The sequence below is a fragment of the Orbicella franksi genome, chromosome 3, assembly GCF_964199315.1.
Source record: "Orbicella franksi chromosome 3, jaOrbFran1.1, whole genome shotgun sequence".
NCBI lineage: Eukaryota > Metazoa > Cnidaria > Anthozoa > Scleractinia > Merulinidae > Orbicella > Orbicella franksi.
The window spans coordinates 16,452,063-16,474,112 of record NC_138147.1 but is presented as its reverse complement, the minus strand read 5'-3'; the positions used below and the strand labels follow the sequence as shown (position 1 = coordinate 16,474,112).

The 22,050-nt window shown below is 41.6% G+C and overlaps 4 protein-coding genes across 4 annotated transcripts; 1 reads left to right on the top strand and 3 right to left on the bottom strand.

The window, feature by feature from the left end:
• The first annotated feature begins 11,183 nt into the window (after nucleotides 1–11,183).
• LOC145482365 (uncharacterized) lies at nucleotides 11,184–11,516 on the top strand. The gene has a single exon (XM_081461003.1). It carries the CDS (start codon nucleotides 11,184–11,186, stop codon nucleotides 11,514–11,516), a length of 333 nt encoding a protein of 110 aa, XP_081317129.1.
• A 1,616-nt stretch (nucleotides 11,517–13,132) lies between these two features.
• LOC145482364 (uncharacterized) lies at nucleotides 13,133–15,292 on the bottom strand. Its single transcript, XM_081461002.1, has 3 exons — nucleotides 15,286–15,292; nucleotides 14,172–15,169; nucleotides 13,133–13,777 (listed from the first exon to the last, which is right to left on the bottom strand). Exons 1-3 carry the CDS (start codon nucleotides 15,290–15,292, stop codon nucleotides 13,133–13,135), a joined length of 1,650 nt encoding a protein of 549 aa, XP_081317128.1.
• Nucleotides 15,293–15,323: 31 nt separating this feature from the next.
• On the bottom strand, nucleotides 15,324–15,974 carry LOC145481513 (protein CFDP2-like). Its single transcript, XM_081460005.1, has one exon. It carries the CDS (start codon nucleotides 15,972–15,974, stop codon nucleotides 15,324–15,326), a length of 651 nt encoding a protein of 216 aa, XP_081316131.1.
• Nucleotides 15,975–19,873: 3,899 nt separating this feature from the next.
• On the bottom strand, nucleotides 19,874–21,343 carry LOC145482362 (uncharacterized). Its single transcript, XM_081461001.1, has one exon. It carries the CDS (start codon nucleotides 20,813–20,815, stop codon nucleotides 19,874–19,876), a length of 942 nt encoding a protein of 313 aa, XP_081317127.1. The 5' UTR covers nucleotides 20,816–21,343.
• Nucleotides 21,344–22,050: the final 707 nt, after the last annotated feature.

Below are 22,050 nucleotides of genomic sequence, written 5' to 3'. Positions count from 1 at the left end.
CAGTTTAAGCATGACGTTTAAGGCAGACGGCAAACGACAAAGATAACCTCTGATTTTTATTCGTTTTTTCTAATCGTTAAATAAATCACACAAAAATAGAAAAATGTCTCCTACTATTCACCGCAAATACAAATATTTTCACTCTACTGTACAGACAGCTGAAGACAGACGGCAAAAGTTTCATTTTTGCTGTTTGACGTTTCCCGTAAACGTCATGCTTAACCTCTCTAAACTTGCAATTTATTTCGAGACTCTTTTTAGTTTTGCGGTAACCCCTGTTTGAATTTTGCTCATTTTGAATTTTGCTCATACCCTATTTAAGACCTGACCCTTTAATCGTTACTGTCTTTCAAACCTGACCTGTAATTAGTTTCCCAGTTCAGACCGATGTTAAAGGCATTTTGAACGGCGTTTGTTGACGGTCTTATCGAAAATGACAAAAAAGTAGCTGCTCATAAAGAAAAAAATATAATACGCCATGCAAGACTAAATGCAAAAACCATGTCCTATTTACTAAAGCGGCCAAAATTGATGCCCATTTTGACCAAAACGCCTTAAAAACCATACCCTTTGGGGTCGCACATACCTATATAGTCCATATAAGGGAGTACCCTCCACCCATGTAGATTGGAATTTGGAACACGGATGAAAAGTGTGGTTCACCTGCGAGAGGGCGGAAAGGACAGGAGCACTTGCAAATGTTTCTTTTTATTCGATTTGTTCTTTTTGTATAGGAACGGTGATACTCGTACGACTTCTCAAACTCATTAATAATTCATCATGTTTAAACAACGGAAATCATGACCGTCATGGTGTTTGAATATCTGATCTCAATTAGCATAGGTTTTTACGATTTTCTTTCTCCATTTTCTCCTTAATTTAAGTTTTGATTGGGAGGATATATCAAACACTCAAGACAGTGTTTGACCAAATTTCCAAACACCTCGAAGTTCGTCAAAAATACTCCGCTACGCGTCGTATTTTCAACTCTCTTCTCGGTGTTTGGAAATGTGTTCAAACACTGTCTTTCACGTTTGATATGTTACTTGGTACACTTCAATTTGGCTGGTTTAGTATACTGTTCAAAGTTAATCGAATATTATATTCAAAAGTTATTAGTATCAAGCAATCAATTCGCCCTACAAGAGCTACACTTTATCATCAGTTTATAGCACTACATGACGTTAGCTAACTCTTGTCAGATCAGGAGCTAGTGCCCGAAGAATGGAAAAGACATAACAAAATTGACGTCAAAGTGCTGGCTTTTATGGTACACTGTAATAGAAAGAAAATTGGTGGGCTGAGATGGAAAAGAAGTTGCTTTACGACGAGTTATTTTTGTTTAAATTTATACTGCCAAAAAAACTCAATTACAAGTCCACGTCTTAAAATCACGATGGTGCTCATTACGTAATATCCTTGTTGAGGTCCTTGTTGCTTGTCGAGAGATGGGTACTGTACGGGTCCGCAAATGATTCCGGACCGCAAATGATCCCCAAATTGGACCACAAATGATCCCGGACTGGAAATCTGATAGTGACCGACTAAAAAATAACGAATGGCATGGATGGTGGGGTGGTGTGGATAGGGAATTGGCGTACGTGAATACCGATGTTTTTATTAAAGCCATCTTATAGTTATAATGGCTTACAAGTTGCTTTTTTTTCATACTTTCGACTAAATTTTGTTGCTAACCACGATGTTATGAATATCACCACTCAATCATCAAAACACGACTTGGCTTGCATTTCTTTGCAGTTCTCAGTAAAATTACGATCAGTGCAACATACGTTACATATCCTCCTTTGTTAAAGATTGATATTTCGACGTTATAGTTAAATCACATTTTATCAGCCATGAAGGCCACTCGTCTAAAGTTTTAAACTAAAATCTAACCATGAAGCAACTATTAAGGAAGACGCTGTCACCTGAGTAGACCCACAAGCCTACAATGCTTCATCACTCTGTAAAACACCTTAGTGTATAGCACTGGAAATTTGAACAAATTTATTTTGTAATTTTTCCTTGGTCGTATTTTGGCTTTAATTCCTCGGAAATGAGCACTTGAGTATTCTAAGAAGCCCAAATTCCAAGCTATAGTTACGAAGTTCAGCTTCATGACCAAGCAAGGCCAAGGCTTGCGCTTCGTTTTGACAAGTTAGCTGTTTGATAGATGTTTGATACGATCGCCACCGGGATTTCGAGAATGTTTACAAGTATGTGTTTTTCTAAGACTTCTAATTCAATAGATCGTCTTCACGTGACGTGTTTTTATCCTCATCAGGCATAAGAGGCGGTATATTTATATCTGTTTACAATTAGCGTGCTTCGTTTGGAAACCAGAGCATTTTGAATTTCAGGGTTATGGAGGTTGCGTGACACAAGGCTACGATCGAGTTTGTTGAAAAATATATACTTATCTCGTGGTTTTGAACCTTTTCAGACGTTAGAGCATTAGGAAAAGTGCTTATGTAAATGCTTGTTTGTTTAGTACTGATAATCAGTCGCCTGGAAAGCCAAAGTAAGTTTCAGATGTTTACACTATATTCCGGCCGCCATATTGGTGTACCACGGATGTATACCAACATGGCGTTTTCTTACTGGGCTCTGTAAATTTCTGGGAAACGTTTGCGACGAATAACTGAAGTTTGGGCAGAAGCACAGGCCTAAAACTTGGCGAAGTGTCTTATCTAGTTATCTTCTATAGCGTACATCACAATTTCTTAGTTTTTTCCATTGGTTGGTTTTCGATTTATTATTTTTTTTATTGCGTGACAGTTAAACCGATCTGAACCGCTCGAAGAACAAAACAGCAACTGTGGAATATTTTTTTGTAAAATGATAAAACATACTTTTTAGTTCATAATTTTTGTATATGTTCTCACCTTCCTCTGATATAAATCCATGCCATTCCTTATTTTTTGATCGGAATCATTTGCGGTCCAATATGGGGATCATTTCCGGTCCAGGATCATTAGCAGTTCAATTTGGGGATCATTTGCGGTCCGGGATCATTTGCGGTCCTGGGATCATTTGCGGACCCGTACAGTACCCTACCCGAGTAAGTCAAGGAAAAAGCAGATTTTTGAGACTATAACATTCAACTTTAGAATCTCACTATGTTTAAAAAACAACATTTGTCTTCATTATATGTGCGCAATTATTTAATTATAACATGTACTGTCTTTTTACAACTTACTTCTCCTAACATTAAAACAGAGTGGAGTCAAGGCCTCGATGATGCGTGTTATTTTATTGCGGGACAGATAGAAATTGAACGGTCCTTGATTGTTGCAATGTATCAGATAATGTTTTGTCCACCAGCGCAACACCGAAAGAAGTGTTGAATTCTGATGGGAAACACCGCCAACATGAGGCTGACTTACTCACCAAAGCTATTAAGGTCCCTTAAGAAAAGGAAACCACAATTTTATTTTAGCGCGAAACGGACAAAGAAAGATGTCATGACGGGCTAAACATGTATATCACAAGACGAGGTCAAGCGGTGAGTCACAGTAGATTTTGTAAACGTTTCCTGACGCGTTTCTTTTCGGTGTAACTCTTCATTTTGCTCTGATGCATATTCAACTTATTCCGTTTCTTTGCCTCGCTTAACAACACAGAGGAGTTTCACATTAGAAACTTTTAACTGCAAACATGTGAGCGTGGTCGGCAATCTTTGAAGAGGTTATACTTAAGTTGATTTCAAAATGGCGGATCAGTTGAAAATTGGCTCGTTTCAGGAATGTCTTGTTGTGCAAATACAAAAGATCCCAAGGAAATTTTAAAACGACAGAAAGTTGAAGTCATCCTTGAACATGTCTCAGGAGATTTTAGTGTCGGATTCATTGCGGACCGCGGGCATTTTTGGCACGTTTGATTGAAGTGCCAACGAATCAATTTCAGAGCAGCCGTAGATGCATTTAAAAAAAAAAACTCATACTTTATTAATAAGGAAAGGTCATGAGTTTCTTTTGTTGTCATTCAATTGCAGAAGCATCAGACAAATAGAATTAGAGTGAAAGAGATTTAAAACTTGCGATGAGCTGACTCGGCAACACCACCAATTATGACATTTTGAAGGTTTTGTACCGTAATGCCGTAAACCGTTTCAAGTTGATTTCTCCCAAAAAAGCGAGAATTTTAATTAACGAACATCCTCGTCATATGTGTGGGACTAAGGCCTATCAATGGACAAAATATGGGCGAAATTGAATTTGAGCTGCGTCCGCGATTTCTTTGATCCTTACTGACATTTGCTCTTAAAGCTCAGAGGACAAACGTTCATCAGTCAAAAATGAAAATGTTTTTATCATGATAAGTTTTAGTGCCCCTGTAGAATACTAGAGCACTTCAGGAAAATAGTAAATAGGACGATGAATGAGATTTATTTACTTTTCGAAAGATATTTTACGGCTGTTGTTACAAGAGCTTGTTAAATTGCGGTAGACTTGACCATATAACTTAAGATCTAGTAATATGGGTCTCATGCTGCAAGCACCAAATGTTTTAAGGGCCCATTAACTGATCTTTTCGAGCCGTTACTAAGGACAATTTATTCTTATTTAAACTCATAATTTTTAGTTAGTTCAGAGTTATTTCATATGTTTTAACTTTTCATGACCAGCAACACCAGTGATGACGTCATCAGGCCACGCCCTTGGTCATGTGACTAATACTCAATTTATTGACCTCGCTCCCAATGTGTGGCTTCATAGCTCATTTGGTAGAGCATGGCACCGGTATCGCGGAGGTCACGGGTTCGAATCCCGTTGAAGCCCTGATTTTTTCAGGCTTCTTCTTTCCAATTGTTTAAATTGGAAAATTAACTGCGATGATCATTCTTCACTTTCATATACAACCGCAGTTCATATATGAATTATTTCATATAAACTTCACATCAATGTTTAGCTATGTTTGCAACGTTGGCTTCAATCGAAACTCGTCGAAAAAGGCTCGATTTCACGAAAAACCGCGTTTCCTTTAGCATTTAAAGAAACCGGAAGTGCGCCCGTTATATATTGGAAGTTACCCTATCAGCGCATGCTCTGATAGGGTAACTTCGAAGCCAACGCACTTTGGTAAGATCAAACAAAGCCACGCAGAGTTAGTTTTTCTCTTTCTTTCGCTCTTGTTTTTCTGTTTTTCTCTTATTTTGTCTTTCCTTGTACTTTTTTTATTTTGCATCTTGTGAAACACAAAGGAAAAACATCTAAAATGTAAGCGAATTTGCAAGTTATTGAGTTGTTTTTACTTTCTGCGCGCAGGCTGACGTCACGGTAACCGGAAGTGAAATTTCACCTCCTTAGCAACGCGTGCGAGCATAAATCGGTTAATGGGCCTCTTAACAAAGAAAACACCAGGCGATTTTGACAAAGTGAACCTTTTATTTCGCTCAGTAGAATATGCCAGCTAAACTGATTGGTGTTGCAAATATAATCAAATCATTCACACACAAGAAACAAATCACGCACCTAGAGGAGTTTTATTCATGAAATCGAACTAATGTCGAACAACGTTTCAGTTGTGCTCGTCTAATCATTTCACATTCACTTTTAAAAGGTCCCAATGGTTTTTTTAACAATTAAGGGACATTTTTTTTTACCGTGGCAACTCTTGACGATTCTTTTCTTTTTTCGGTGCAAATCAGCAGCAAGGAGAACCATCCGTCTGCTTTCAAACTGCGAAATAGAGATGCTTTTGTTTAAAATGTCTGCTGATTAAAACATAGCTATTAAAAACAGCGTCCTCGTAAAAATGTTTTAACTTTACACATTCTCGGCTGAATTGTCTAAGTGGTTTGAAAGCTCAAAGGAAAAGCTTTCATTAAAACATATTGTAATGAAATTGATATAGTGATTGCACGAGCTGAGGTGCGCGTGCTAAGATGTATAACGGTTGTATTTGGATGTGTGCTCGCACAAGTTTGAAGAGAGACGGTTATGTGGCGATTACGGAATACGCAATGTACTCGTAATACAGGATATATAAGAGACTCACGTTATGTAGTAGCCAGTGTGTGTGTTAGTAGACTTGCCATGTACAAGTAAGCTAAACGTTGAGAGTCGAGTAATTAAACCGTTGGCTGTTGGACTCCTTGACTGGAAGTTGTTGTCGCCCGCGCGCGTTACGATATATATTTTTTATCCTTGCAGGAAGGCCGCAACATGTTAAAGCGCTTTTCCCTTGAGTTTCAAAATCAATTCGCATTTGCCTTATTTTATTTTATTTTATTTTTTACATTATTGGGTTTCGTGATTGGTTTAAAAATCTGGCGCCACTTGTTATCCAATAAGAAAATCAATCCCGACTGGCTCATAGCACTTTTTCTACGCTTTGTCCCGGCTACACATGTATATAATTGCTTCGAGTTTTGATTGGTTGAGGGGATCGTCTGTGCCCTTTGTGATTGGCCAGAGTTATTACTTTAGTTTTGATTTTTCGACGCTCAATTAAAGACTGCTCTAAAAAGATGCAAGTTGCAAAGTTTTCTCTGCATATGCTGCTATAAATTTATCCTCGAAAATTTAGTGACAGTTTTAGTGCTCTTAAAGGGTTTTCTAGCAATTTAGAGGTATAGTCATGTAGTCGATTTGTCAATGTACCTTTTGCAAGATATTTTACTATTCATACTTCATTAATATTCATTAGTCCTCGTGCATAGTATATAAGCATGCCTTAATTATTCATAGTTGTCAGTTTTGCCTAACTTTGGTTGGAATCGTTTGAAATATGTCCGAGAGTCCGTCCGCAGTGAACGATCCTGCAAGGGCCCAGCAAATTTTACAGTCCCTTCAAGGCTCTGTTGAGCAGGCTGCTCCGCCAACCACGTCTTCATCACAGGCGGGTGCAACTTCAGGAACAACCGCGAGCGATGACAATGCGTCCCAGAGTTCTTCTCAGGAAAACGCCACTGGGACAAATGTGTCGAATAACTCGACAACTTGAGTTATTCAGCTACAATGTTTTAGTTTGTATTCTAGCCGGGGTTTGTTGGTCATTTCTTGTTGCCCAATGTTACATTTCCTCTTCTATGTTTTCTCCTTACTCGGGAGCCGCTTTTCAAACTTCGCGCTTGGATCACATGGTCGGTAATGTATTCCTTTGGGCTCGCCATGATACAGTTCTTTTCAATATGTTAGGCGATAATCTGTTGTTTATATTACGTTTTTTTTTTTTTTTGCTGTTACACTCGTTTGTGTTCTTTTCTTCGCTTGTTTCTTATGAATTGGGGTTGCTATATATTTGGGAGCTGTTTTTGTTTTGTTTTGATTGAGGACCGTTTTGTTTGGTTGGTTTTGTTTGTCTGGCCACATGGTGGCGTGGACCGTTTGAGCAGTGTGTTGAGGACTTCTGCTCTGTGCCACGAGGTGGCGTGGAAAAAAAAAATCGGTCGGGGATCGATTGAGCAGTGTGTCGGGGACTTCTACTCTGTGCCACGAGGTGGCGTAAAAAAAAAACGGTCGAGGCCCGATTGAGCAGTGTGTCGAGAAATCTTGCCCTGTGCCACGAGGTGGCGTGAAAGAAAAAAAAATATATCGCTCGAGGACCGCTTGTGCAACGAGTTTTGGATTTTTCTTTTCGCTCTGTGCCATGAGGTGGCGTAAGAATGGAAAGCGACAAGAAAACCGCTTACGTTGACCATATACGTTGACCTCGTGTTGAAAAGGAAAGAATTGAGTTGGGCCACGCAGTGGCTGTGTGCTTAACGTGCCAAGGGAACTTGTGCGAAGATTCGGTGTAATCTTCACGGGTAATTAATGAATTTGGTCACCCGGTACTACAACATGGAGAGAAATAATATATTTTGAAGTATGTGATCGGGGGTTCTAGGGAAAACAGTTCTAATGTGAAGTGAGGACTGGATTTAAGGACATTATGGAATTATTTGGCGTTTCTTTCCTTTGTTAGGTCTCGACCACAACGGTCGGTGCACTAAAGAAGGAATTGGATGAATGGGAGAAAAAAATGATGCATCGGCAATTGAGTCTGCTTTGTCGACTCTGCAGATGGTGATTGCGCGTCCAGCGGCTCTTTTTGACGCATATGCTGTGATCGTCGCTCTACATGAAGTGGTCCATGTCACGAAGGAAAAGAAGGAAGAAAGAGCGTCGCGTTATGAAATAGTGCTAAGACAGTGCCGTCCGTTGTCGAACAACCCGTGCCTTCAACAGGTATTAATAAAGCTGGTGGCATCTAAAGAGGAGGCCGAGATGGCAAAGGTTATTGCTAAGGCAACCAAACGGCCCGTCCCGGTAAATCAAGGTTCGTTCACTGGACGGACTCGCAACGCTCCATACCAGAGGCGTGGCACCAATCTCAGCCCTAGATCACCTTCGGAGAGAAAGTGCTGGGTGTGTGGAAAGTCGGGACACATCTCGCGCTCCTGCCCGGACAAGCGTTAAGGATTGTGTAATCAGTGAAAGTGATTTGCCTTGAAATGGAATTTTCGATTGTCTTTGTATTTGCAATAGACAATAATAAAATGTAAAGGCACCGTATTTTGTGTCGCTTTCTTTCTTTCTTTTTTTGTTTTCTTTTCTTGGAAGTCTGTGGTCTCGAGGTTGGGAGAATGACCCCATGCCTATGGTGGTCGTTTTCTCCGAACTCGGACTTGCAGCCTCCGTTTAAGTACATCATTGTGATCCCTTCTTTTCTTTGATGCTTTTGTATTAGCCTAAAACGAAACGTCATAAAGGAGATACGATGACCTTTATGCCCTTAGAAGCGGAGGAAAAAAGCAGGCGTAGGGAAATGCGATGGGTATCCCTGGAGTGTAAACCGAGTTCGGAGAAAATGACATCAGAAGCCGCTTGTTTAACCCATGTTCAAGGCATTGTTGTGGGGGAAACTCCTAACCTGCGGGATCTTTCGTTTCGCGATCCGGACTCCTTTCAATCTGGTCAACTTCGCACCCGAATTGGACTCTGGGAAAAAATTTTGGACGGGTACAAAGCTGCAAAGGATGTCCTTGAATGGTTGGAGCATGGGGTGGATATCAAAAAATTCATGAAGCCCTTTAAGGGATCATTTATGAGCGCGGAACCCCCGACTAGGGTTTTTAAGAACCATCACTCTTGCAAACAGTTTTCCCAGTTTGTTACGGAAACGATTTTGCAACGTATTGAGTCAGGAGCGATCCGTGTTTGGGGTAAAGTGGGTGAAGTGGCACCGCCCCACCTCGTCCTTACCATGACGATCGAACCACAAAAGCCGAGGTTATGCATTGATGCCAGGTTTTTAAACTTGTGGATGGTCGACACCCCCTTTTCGCTGGAAACGTTTGTTGGCGTTCCTCGTTTCGTACATCCCAACTCCTACACGAGTAAAACTGATGGCAAGTCTGGCTATTACCATATTTTGCTTTCCTTTGATTCTCAGCAGTATTTTGGTATTGAATGACAGGGGTGGTGGCTGGTTGGAGTTACGCTTCTCTTCGGTCGGAAGAATTCTCCGTTTATATACCAGACCGTTGGTCTGGGCCCCCCAAATTTTTTCAGGAGTTTAGGGGTCGCGTGTTCCCTGTATATTGATGACCGTTTGAATGGGGAACTGTTTGCTTCGAAGGGTTTTTGGTCACGCCCATTGTTGCAGAGGACGCCGGAATACAGCTATCAATCCGCAGAGGCCGCTTTGTACATAGTTTGTTCAGTTCTTGTAAACCTTGGTCATTTTCTGGGCCTCTCCAAACGCGTTCTTGCCCCTGTAACCAGGATCCGTTATTTAGGTATGATAGTGGATTCTATAGCGCAGGCTTTTTGCATTCCTGAAGATAAGAAGATAAAGTTTGCTCAGCTACGCGAGCAAATACTTCTGCGTGAAACTACTATCACCTTGAAGTCTTTACAGAGGTTAATGGGGAAATGGAATTCCTTCTCCCTGGCTTTTCCAGCGACTAAATTCTACATTAGGGAAATGGCGGCGTCAATCGCGAAGGCTTTCAGAGGTAGTGAGGTGAATTTATCTCCGAATCTTAGAGAAGAAATAGTGTTTTGGAGGTTCCTGGATAGTTGGGACAAGGCGATTCAGTGGAGAAGTGAACGTCATGTTGCCATCTCTTTTGCTTCAGACGCATCGTCTTTCCGTTGGGGAGCGGTAATTCACCTTCCTACCAGGACCATTTCTGTCGGCGACTACTGGGAAGGAACCTTTCGAAACGAGGATATTAATGTGAAGGAGATGTGGGCCGTCCTCAGGGGTTTGCAGTCACTTCGTAAAAGCGCTTCTGATTGTAGGATTGATGCACAGGTAGACAGCATGGTTGTTTTCTACGCCTAATCTGGCCGTGGGCCACGCTCTAGTAAGTTAACTCAGATTTCGCAATTGATTTTCCAGTTCTGGGTGGATAGAAACCTTTCCCTGGAAAAGTCTTTTGTTCCTTCTCACCTACACCAGGCAGAGTGGTTTTCCAGGAGACTATCTCGTTCAGATGCTATGCTTTCTCCTAAGGCTTGGTAAATCGTCCAGCGTCGGTTTGGCGAAATTAATGGCCATGATCTTGATTTGATGTCGTTAGATTCCAATGTTCAATGTGACTGACGAGGGAACCCGTTAAAGTACTTTACTCCCTACCCTACTCCAGGGTCATCGGGTGTCAATGTTTTTAACCAAGACCTCTCTGTTTGTGATGGTAACCGCGTTAACGCCTACGTTTTCCCACCATTTTCACTGATTGGGCCTCTTTTGCGTCTCCTCGCTTCAGTGAATGTAGCTGTTACGGTAGTGGTACCATTGATGTCCCCCTTACCCAGGTGGTGCCCGTTATTAAATGCTTTGTCCAGCCACAGTGTTTTGGTGGCCGAGAAGGGATCACCGGATACGCTCCTTTTCCCTTCAAAGGATGGTTTTATACCTGGTTCCTCTCTGTATAGCCTCTTAGCATTTACGATTGGAAAAAACATGTCGTCAACAACCTAACAGGAGAAACCTTCTCTCTTTTCAGTCTTTGCCGTTGGTACCCAGACTTTTCCAGCCATCTGTTTCTTGTCAGATTTGTTCCAAACCTAATGATTTTGATTTTCGCTATTGTCAGAGATGTGGTTATCCGCGTCAGACAAGGTCACTTCAAACTTTAAAGAGTCTCAAGGCCCCTATCGACCTGTGTTCGATAAGGGAGCGAAGGAAAACTTTGGTTGCTAGGCAACAGGCTACCCCTTATCAAAAAACAAAGAAGTGCTTTAGACATGGAGTTTTCACAGTCCTTAGAATCCACCTCGAAGAGGGACATTTGCTCGGCAATACCTGACGATGTGATTGACTTCTTGATCTGGAAGGATAATTTTGGCAAGACAGTGGTACGTATTGATACCTGCCCCTTGTTTGGTGAGAAGAGTGTTTCTTCTTGTGTTTGCCTTAAGCGTTTGGCATACGGCTTCGTTGACTCGATTATTTTTAAATTGAGAGCTACATTTAACAAGTATGGGAGATCCGCAACTGATAGTCTCTTCCCTGGGATCGCCGACCCCGCAGCTTCACCACTGGTTAAGTCCTATTTATCGGCTGTCAGAGAGGAATAGCTCGTCGCAAGAGTCATGCAGAGACAGGCTGAACCATTCTTTCTTCAGGATTTGGTGTTTTTATCTGCAGAAATAGCTAAGCGCATGAACGTACACGTTCGTTCTTCGGCACAGCTATTTGTTCTGGCAATAGATCAAGCCTTTTTTAAGATACAATTCTTTTGGTGGCGACAGGGCCGGAGATCTCGGTCGAATGAAAACAAAGGAGATTCTTTATTTTCGGGAAAAAAGGCTCTACTCTTTAACCATACACTCACTAAGTCTTTGCGAGACGCACTTCAAACGTTTTTGCTCTCAAGCGTCATGCGGACTCTTCTCTTTGCCCGGTGACTGCAGTTAAAGTTTACATTAGCTTATGCGACCTATTAAAGATCTCTATCCGTCAAGGAGTTTTGTTTATGTCCCTCAACCCATCTGGAGAAATTTTGCCAGCAACTTTTGAGTCGGCCGCGGCTCGGGCGCGGCTCGACGTACGTATGTTCGCCAAATCTCGGCGTTTGCTAATCGGAACGTTACTTTACATGGTCTAAGGAGTAGTTGTGCAATTTCGCTAGCCATTGCCGGAGCGAAGCTTGAGGCGATCATGGATCACATGGGCTGGAAGTCCTCAAAGTCGGCACGTCATTATATTAAGTTGAATCAGGTGCTTGGCCTTGGTGGGGCGACGGACACCTTGTCTTCGTTGGAAGTGGATTTAGCGAAAGTTTACAAGCAGTATAACAACCTGCATGGCTTTACTATAGCATTCTGAACACTTGGTCTTCTCTCGTTTATCGTGTTTTGTGGAAATAAATATTACGGATGTTTCAGGATGTAAAGCTTGTGTGGTTTTCCCAAAGCATTCTGAGACTTGGTTTTCTTGTTTTCGATAGAGGTAGATTTTAGCGAATGTTTACAAGAAGTTTCGTTAGCTTGCATAGTTTTTCATAGTTTTCTCAGGCTCGTTTGGCCTTGTCTTGTTCATTTTGCTTTTGTGGAATAAATTTTGGAAATGCGTTCAAGGTTTGAAATAATTTGGCATGGTTTTCTCTATAGCATTTAGGACAATCTTGTTGAAATACTAGTGAGGGTTGAGAATTAGTTTGGTTGAGGATGGGTAAGGCTGGGGGTTTATTTTTGGTATGATTGTTTGGGTTAGCTAGCGAATTCCACGGCGATTGCGGGGCGCAGTCTGGGGTGACTTTCCCATAACTAAATGCTAATGAGTATGCAAGAAGGATAATGAACTGCTAAAGGTCTCGGAAGAGTCTCTTGGCCGAGACGAAACGCCGCGTCAGACTAGCCGCGAATATTTCACAAGTATTTGACAATTGTTTGCTTTTGTATTTTACTGCTGTTGTTAAAATGCGTTAATCCAAAATATCTTCCAGCAATGGGTTTAAAATACAATTGTTTTATCTGTTTCGTGCCTTTTCCACGTACGTTCCTTTCTTTTAGTTAAGAATTGCTTGCTTGCTTGCTTGCTTAAGCCTTTTGATTCCCTGAGGAACATAGGGCCGCAACAACACCCCTCCAACGCACTCGGTTCCGTGAGGTCCTCCTCAGCTATGCCCATGTCGTTCCGATGGCCTTCACCTCTGCGTCAGTGCTCCTGCGCCAAGCCTGTTTCGGTCTTCCTACTTTTCGCTTTCCTTGTGGATTCCAGTCAAGGGCTTGCTTGGTGACGTTTGAGGGGGACTTCCTGAGTGTGTGGCCGATCCACCCCCATTTCCTTTTTCTGATCTCCACTTCAATGGGGCTTTGACCAGTCTTGTCCCAGAGGTCGGCTTTGGAAATGACGTCTGGCCATCTGATGTTGATGATGTTTCTGAGGCATCTATTGATAAAGGTCTGCAGCTTGTGGGTGTGTTTGACTTGGTAGTTCTCCATGTTTCGGAGCCATACAGTAGGACAGACTTGACGATGGTGTTGAAGATTCTGATCTTGTTGTGGAGGGAGAGGGCTGAAGAGTTCCAAATGGGGCGGAGGGTGTTGAATGCATGTCTGGCCTTGTTGATCCGGCTCTTGATGTCTTCGTCTGTTCCTCCATCTTTGTTGACGACGCTGCCCAGGTAGACAAACTTCACCTCGTTCAGGTCCTCGTCGGGGAGTGTGATGGGCTCTTGTTTCTTGTTGTTCATTGGCATCACCTCCGTCTTCTTGGTGTTGATATTGAGGCCCGTCTTCTCAGCTTCTTCGGCGAGGCGGGACAGCTTCTCCTGTGCGTCCTGGTGTCTGTGTGAGAGGAGGCTAATGTCGTCAGCGAAGTCCAGGTCCTCCAGCTGTTTGGTGAAAGTTCACTGGATGCCAGTCTTTTTGTCTGATGTTACCTGCTTCATAATCCAGTCGGCTACCAAAAGGAAGATGGTCGGCGACAGTAAGCAGCCTTGACGAACACCGGTCTGTACCTGGAATGTGTCCGTCAACTTCCCATCGTGTATGACTTGGCAGCTGGAGTTGTCGTACAGTTGCTGTATGATGGAAATGAACTTGGGGGGGGGGGGAGCCGTAGTGTTGCATGAGCCTCCAGATGACGCCTCGATCCACACTGTCGAATGCCTTTTGGAAGTCGACGAAAACTGATTACAGTGGGGTCTGTCATTCCAGCGACTGCTCGATTATAATTCGCAGCGTGGCGATGTGGTTTGTGCAGGATCTGTCTTGGCGAAAACCTGCCTGCTCCTCTCGTAGAGTTTCGTCCAGGGCCTTCTTGAGTCTCTCCAGGGTGATTCTTGTCAGGATCTTACTTGGGATGGAGAGCAGCATGATTCCCCGCCAGTTGTTGCATGATGACAGGTCCCCTTTCTTCGGCGGTTTCACCAGGTACTCTTTCTTCCATTCCTCTGGGATCTGCTCGTTCTCCCAGATCTTCATCAGGAGTGGATGGATCATCTCTGTGGAGGTCTGGACGTCCGCCTTTAGTGCTTCTGGTGGAATGCCGTATGGGCCTGCTGCCTTGCCTGACTTCAAGGACTTGATGAGTTTGCTGACCTCGGCCTTGGTTGGTGGATTGATGCTCACCTCTAGCTGGTTTGCTGCTGGTGGGATGTCAGGTGGAACTTGAGGTGGGGGTCTGTTAAGAATCTCTTGGAAGTGTTCTGCCCATCTTGCTCTCTCTTTGGCTTCATCTGTGATGGTCTCGCCGTTCTTGTCCTTCACTGGTCTTGAGGGGGCCTTGTTCTTCCCTGACAGTGTTCTTGTGATCTCATACAGCCTCTTCATGTCTCTTTCGCCAGCTGCTGTTTCTGCTTCTTCTGTGAGATCGTGTATGAGGCCCCTCTTGTCCGCTCTGGTGCTTTTCTTGACCTGTCGGTTCAACTCCCAGTACTGGGCCTGTAGATCTTGCTTCTGTTGCAGGTCTTGGGTCTGGTTGATGTCGTTCTTCAGCTGTTTCCTCTCGTTGATGAGGGTCCAGGTATTGGCTGACAGCCACTCTTTGTGTTGTCTAGTTTTCTTCTCTAGGACCTCGTTACATGTGGCCTTCCAGGTGTCCCTCAGGCCACGCCATGTCTCCTCTGCTGATTCTTCTGGTTGGTGGGCGAGTGCGCTGAGCCGGTTTCTCAGTTCACATTGGTAGACCTCAGCCTTTGTTTTGTCTTTTAGGCTGTGTACGTTGTATTTGTGGGATGGCCTGTCTACTCGGTCTCTGTAGACCTTCAGCTTGACTTTCAGGTCTGCCACCACCAGGTGATGGTCCGAGGCTGCGTCTGCTCCTCGTTTGACTCTGACGTCCAGCAGGCTTCTCCTCCACTTTCTTACGATGGTGACGTGATCGATTTGGTTCACAGACCTCCCATCTGGTGATGTCCTTGTCGTCTTGTGGATCTGCTAGTGCTGGAACACGGTGCCTCCAATGACCAGGTCGTTGAAGGTGCAGAACTCAGTGAGTAGCTCTCCATTCTCGTTCTGGACGCCAACTCCATGTTTTCCCATGACGAGTTCTCTGTTGGTGTTGTCTAACCCCACTTTTTCGTTGACGTCACCCATTAGGATCTTCAGGTCTCTTCTTGGCATCTTATCCATCACTGCCTGGAGCTGTTCGTAGAATGCCTCCTTTTCCTCGGTCTCTGCTGCATTGGTGGGTGCATAGCACTGGATGACGGTGACTTTCCTCCCCTTGGAGTTGAACCTTGCCGTCAGGAGCCTCGGTGATGCTGGCTCCCTGGAGAGTAGTGCCTGTTCTGCCTCAGGTGTCAGAAGCAGGGCTACTCTATGAACGTGTGGGTGTCCTTCCTCATGTCTGGAATAGATGATAGTGTCACCACCCGTCAGTCGCGTTCGTCCAGTGCCGTTCCAGCATGTTTCATACAGCCCTAGCATCTTGAGGTTGTGGCGATGCATTTCCCTGCTCACTTGTGCAGATTTCCGTGCCTCATATAGGGTTCGGATGTTCCAGGTCCCTATTCTGGTCTTGCTTTTGGCTGTCAGAAGAGTTGTCTGCGCACTGGCTTCCCGAAGGCTTTCACCAGCCCGCACCATAGCCTCTACTGGAGAGGACTCTTCCGGAGCCAAGTTGTTTTCTGGATTTGTTGTTGCGGTTTCTGTAACAGGTCTGTTTTTTTTTTTCTGGGGCTGGGTTGTTAGCCCAGCGCCCAACCCCCAAACCTGGAGGGCCGGTTGGTTTGGTTAAGAATTGGTACCCTTTAACAATGCTATTTAAGCAACTTTTATTTCCATGCGTGGGTCTGCCTACTAATTAGAAATCGTCTTTAAGCAAGAATGATCGTAAAAAGTAATAGATTACGTTGATTACATTGTCAAGTACATTGTCGGGATTTCATGGACGATTACAACGAACTTGGTATTTTAAATTGCTGTTAGAACAACCTTCTTAACCGGCGTCCGCAGAAGTCTCTAACTAACAAAATACATCCTTTGGTACCAGTTAGGGCCTGTTTACAAGGAGGGAGGGTTACCCTAACAAGCGGGTTAACCCTAGCTGGAGGGCAAAAGATAGCCCGGGTTTACAAGCAAAATTTCACAGGTAGGGTTACCCTACATCGCGGGACCACTTAATGCGCGGTTACACTCAAAGGGTCTGGAAACAATTAGAAAGTTAACCCGGATAGGCGGGTTAACCCTACCTGGAGTGTTTACAAGGGAAAAAGTTAACCCACCTGCCAAGGTAACCCCAGCATGCGGGTAGGGTAACCTGCCTATCCGGGTACCCCTAGCTGCGTTGTAAACACGACGAAGGAAAAAAAGAGGAAATGTGTCAGTACTAGGGTAACCCGCTTGCTAGGGTAACCCGCTTGCTAGGGTAACCCTCCCTCCTTGTAAACAGACCCTTAATCGTCATCAATTTCCTTTCCCACAAGCGGAGTATGGCTTTTCAGAGTTAATTTCCCCCGTGATAAGCGCACTCAGTGTCCCTCAAGTATCCGTCTGAATTATGAAACTTTTTAGCGGCAAAGGATAAAAACGCACGGGTTAAATTTTTGCATTTCATAAATGCTTTGGTAATCTTTGTCGATTTACTTATTCTCATATATTCTTTGAGGCCATTTCCCTGAAACCGGCTTTCGAGTGATAATTAGTTCTGAAATTTACGAGCTTCTGTATTTTTCTTTTGGCTTGCATAAGTACGTATGCTAACCGATCTCGTTTTAGAAATAAGACCAGGCTCAAATGGACACCATATTCATCATAAAACACCTTAGGGGAGTGTTATTCACTTAAACGAAAATTTTGTTAACTTTTATTGTATTTTTTCTTAGTGAATTTGGTTTAATTTTTTTTTCCTTCAGTTGTTTCTAATAGGAAATGAAATCTTAGAGTGTAAAAGAATAATTGTTCTCCATGATACGTTAGCCAGTAAGGACTGGGCTTCCACAGATTTATTTCTTTATTGCATATATAGCATATATAGTTAGGTTCTTTTTCAATTATCGTAATTATTCACAGTTAGGAATTTTTAAATTATTGTAATTAATTTTATAAATCAGTATATATTTTATTTATTGTACGGCCGATTATTGTTATTGTAATTTAGGTGAGGGCCACAACGGTTTGTCAGTCCAGGACTGTAAAGTGTTTTCCCTCGATATCGATAAATAAACTTATTTATTTATCTTGAAAACTCTACGTTTTAATTTTGACCTTTGCCTCAGAGTTTCACGGCGTCGTACAATTTTCTAAGCCTTAATGTGCGTTTCTACGCATCACGTCTCAATCTACGTTCGCTTCGAAATTCTCTGAACTTCCTTACGAAACTTTCTTCGCGAACTAACATGCATACTAACTCTCAGAACAGTAAAGTTGAAAGTACTTATTCAAAAGAAAAATGTCACGTGCACGCGAAAGTTGTTACATCAGTCAAATTCTATTGATATTCTATTCGACTGATGTTCACTTGACTTGTCAATTATTCGAATTCACGTGCTAGCAGGCGTTCTTTAAACATTTTAACTCGACACACATACAAAAGACACGACATATCTCTTATTTATTTTTTTATCTATTTATTTATTTATCTATTTATTTATTTATTTATCTATTTATTTATTTATTTATCTATTTATTTATTTATTTATTTGTTTGTTTGTTTACTTATCAACCCTGGCAACCGCAGAAACAAGGTAGTCGCGGTATTTTTTATGTTTTGTTTTTATTGATTTCTTTTTTCCTCTTGGATTGGGGAAAGGGAATATAGCTTAAAAACACCTTTGTTGCATGTATCCTCACTTTACTTAAGGAGGCGTTATTCAGTCCACAAGATTAGAAAATGTAATGAAAGTCAGTCTTTAAAGTATTGAACCTTTTGACTCCAATACTGAACTAGGCTCAATTGCTTTGTTTTGCTTAAGTACAAAATTCCTATCAGTAAATATAAATCGAATCACTGTCTTCTGACTTGCTTTCTCTTTTTCCGTACCTAAAGAAACGTTCTGATTGTTAAGTAGTCCCTGACTGGATTTCTTTATTTATTCGTAACATCCTTTCTTGATAATACACTTATAATTATTCAGCAGACCAGATTTCCACCGAGATTTTAATTAAACAAGATCACGTGAACATGTCAAAATTTGGCTGACTATTTTAATTTGACAAACATCGGGCTTATCGCAGATATCCTTCCCTAGCAGAACTAAGATTGCATTCATATCACTTTTACAAACAAACTTCTAAGATAGAACGATCACACATGAGGCCATCATCAGACCGTGTAGTTTAGAGGATGGTCGGCAGGTTTCATAAATTCATAAAACTGGGCGGCTGGAGCGATTCCCCTTCCGACTGGCTGCATAGAATAAGTTTCTCTTTTCTAAATAGTTATACTTTGATTTCCTGATAAGAAAATCAGACTTTTCAGCAATTAGGATACAGCGCTAGACAAACACAAATTTAAGCGAGAGGGATTTCCTTGTATGGGATCACTGGTTTAATGATGCACCATTTGATGGTGTAATGAGTACCCGTCCACGTTAGTTCTCAGATTTTGTCAGGTATAAGTTTCCAAACGATTATTCTTGACATAGCGTCCTAGCGCTGAGGGAATTGCAAAAAAACTACGGCAGAGTTTTAGAAACGATATACCCAACCGCTGTTCATCCTCAGAAGAAATAAAAGTTAGAAAAAAGAAAAAAGGAAAAGTCCTTTGTACCGGGACGGTAAAAAATTACTGCATTCCTGCGTCCTACCAACGGAGCTATTGTAGTGTGGCACGAAAACATGATGCAATTATTTAGACTCTCACAGCATTCACATCATTGCGAATTACTCAGCTATGAATAATTGAATCCCAAAACAAAATGAAGAGTTTTTAAGTCAATTATGCAGGGATCATGAGAGCTAAATTTCAGATTTATAGCTCTGATACTCAAGCTAGAAAGAATATTTGTTAAATTACAGAGCATGTATGGGAACGCTATAACAGAGTATGTACGGGCACGTTCACATAACTGCGAATTTCTCAGCTATAAATGATTCAGTCCAAAACCAGAATGATAGATTTAATACCAGTCATATAGGAATACTTTTCACCAAATATCAAAAGGAAAGTCCTAATATTGCAGCTATACGAATTATTTAATTGTTTAATTAATTAATTACTTTTATTTATTTTATATCTTGATTGTGTGATTAGATTACAAGTTTATTCCAAGGTTTCTAATAGTTGTTTTTTCGCGTAATGATCAGTTACTAATTCCCATGATTGTATGATTCGCGTACTGATATTTTTGACAAAAAAAATGCTCAACTCACTTCAGCTTTTGTATGTAAGCAACACGCAAGAGTTATGGAGCGGTTTCCAATTGAGTGTCGTAAAACCAAAACCAAGCCAATTACTTACCAATTAGACTACTCAGCCAATCTCAAACCGCGGTAAAACGAAAACTAAAGTAATTATCTAATTACTTTCGACACTATTAATATCATTATGATTCCTCTTCGGTTTCTTCACAACAGAGGTTTCTAACGATACCTCTTACCCTATCTCTGATTTCCTTCATCCTCCAATAGTAAAGCAAGGGGTTCACAAGCGAGGAAGAAGAAACAATTACCGCGCAAGCATTCATGGAGGCCCTCACTAATTTAGGGTTTAAATAGCCCATAATATTAATTACTGCAAGATTGCACACGTAGGGAACGTAACTCAGTAAAAGTATTGCAAGAATATAAAAAATTGTGAAAACAGACTTTTGGTATTTGTTGATGTCGATGGCGTTTTGATTTGCATGTATTTGACTTTGATGGTGACGTATGATTCGAAAAACTTTGAAATAAGAGAAGCCAGTGATAAAAAAACAAAGTGCTGCCCCCAACAATAACATAACAATAAGTGCACTGAAATATTCTTTTGTATAATACCAGTTGTACATGTGCCAAGCATTCAACACAATAAGTAAAACTGCAGACATGATATAAATAATAACGACTCGACGCACTGTAAGAAGAGATCTTCGGCTCATATGCAACCATCTTTCTACAGCCATTATTGTGATGACGATGACTGTAAGGGAGGAAAGACAGTATCCCACGAATTGTAGGATAACAGCAGCAATGCAGAACATCGTAATGTTTCCTGTTACATCCGCCCATTGGTACACAGCAAAAAATGGTTGAGTTAGTAACCCAGTGCAAAAGTCAGTGAAGGCCACACCAGCAAGAAGGACATAAGATGGAGTCCTGAGAGATGGGTTCTTCCAAATTGCTGCCAAAATGAAAGCATTTGCTACCACTATCATCGGTGCCAGAAGTGAGGAGATAATACAGGTTGTAAGGGTTACCCGATAGTAAAGTGAGGTGCTTTCACTGGCGTTAAAAATGCCTAAAAAGGAACACCAACTGTCTGGTAACCGTGAAGAATTGAAGGCCATTGCTTGCTTTGACCTCTCAAACCGTTTCACGGCGAATGTTGGGCAATAAAGTTTCTCTTTTCCAACAGTGACTTCGGGATCGTTGTTGCGTATTTTCTGACTCACTCATTCGCGGCCATTGCTTGAAAACGGGTTATCGTGTGACACTCAGTTCGCTCATTAAAGACTACATTTGGCGTTGGTGGGTATGACAAGTAGCATGTTCGCTGTTGCAAATTGAGCCAAATCATACAAACAAAATAAAACAAACAACGTCAAGCACCTTTTAGGCGGTTTTATTCATAAGTCGACCGTAGTGTTTGTTTCATTGTTCTCGTTTAATTAGTTCGCATCAATTTGCAGGGGTTTTAAGGTGTACATAATTCGATTTAGGGAAACAAATATATACATTCTTTATTTTCTTCCATAGGAACATTTGGCAATTGTTTTATTTTAGGCTCAGATCAGTAGAATCGAAAAACAGCTGACTGGTTTCAAACTGTGCAACAAAGACAGCGTTTTAGCAAACAGAAATTAATTAATTTTGGACACTCAAGGTTAAGTTCTTTACTTGGTTTTAAGAGTCAGTGTCAGTAAATATCCGATATGATCATCAAAATCGCGGACACAGCCAAAGAATCGATTTCGTTCATACTTTCTGTATTGATAGACCCTTGTGCCAAAGTAAACAAAACAAGGTTAGTTTTTTCTAATATTCCTTTTTTTTTTTTTTGAGAGTAGCTAAATAAAAACCGTTGAAATTATCGAAATTCTGTCATGTTCATGGCTTGTCCGCGTAGGTCGAAAGTTAACTTTGAATTTTCCTTTGCAATAACATAATAGCTAATGCCTTAAGCAATTCATTGACGACATGAAAAGCAGATGTTCTCTTGTTATAAATGTTTTATGAATTTTCTTCTCGAAGACACCTTGCGGTTGTTTTTTAATAGCTCTGTGGTACCCTAAAACAACTGTCAAAAAACGCTTGTCGGTAAGCGAAGGAAAACCCAATAGCTATATTGCAGATATAGTTTATAGATAGACGTTCACAGATAAACTTGCAATTTCTTTGGGACACTTCTAAGTTTTGCGGTAACCCTTGTTTGAATTTTGCTTATTTTCGAGATTTGCTATAATTACAACTAAGCTGACCATCAAGAAATAATTGATCGCATGTCGAAAAGTGCATGAGAAATTAAAATCATGATGATTAGCTAAATTATGATGAGACTTGGTTTCTGTCTTATCTAGAAAGT

Coding starts and splice junctions, on each gene's coding strand:
- LOC145482365 (XM_081461003.1), top strand. CDS start 11,184: ATGGAGTTTTCACAGTCCTTAGAATCCACCTCGAAGAGGGACATTTGC.
- LOC145481513 (XM_081460005.1), bottom strand. CDS start 15,974: ATGGTGCGGGCTGGTGAAAGCCTTCGGGAAGCCAGTGCGCAGACAACT.
- LOC145482364 (XM_081461002.1), bottom strand. Junction 13,778..14,171: donor AAACTCTACGAGAGGAGCAG/GCAGGTTTTCGC, acceptor TTCACCAAACAG/CTGGAGGACCTGGACTTCGC.
- LOC145482362 (XM_081461001.1), bottom strand. CDS start 20,815: ATGGCCTTCAATTCTTCACGGTTACCAGACAGTTGGTGTTCCTTTTTA.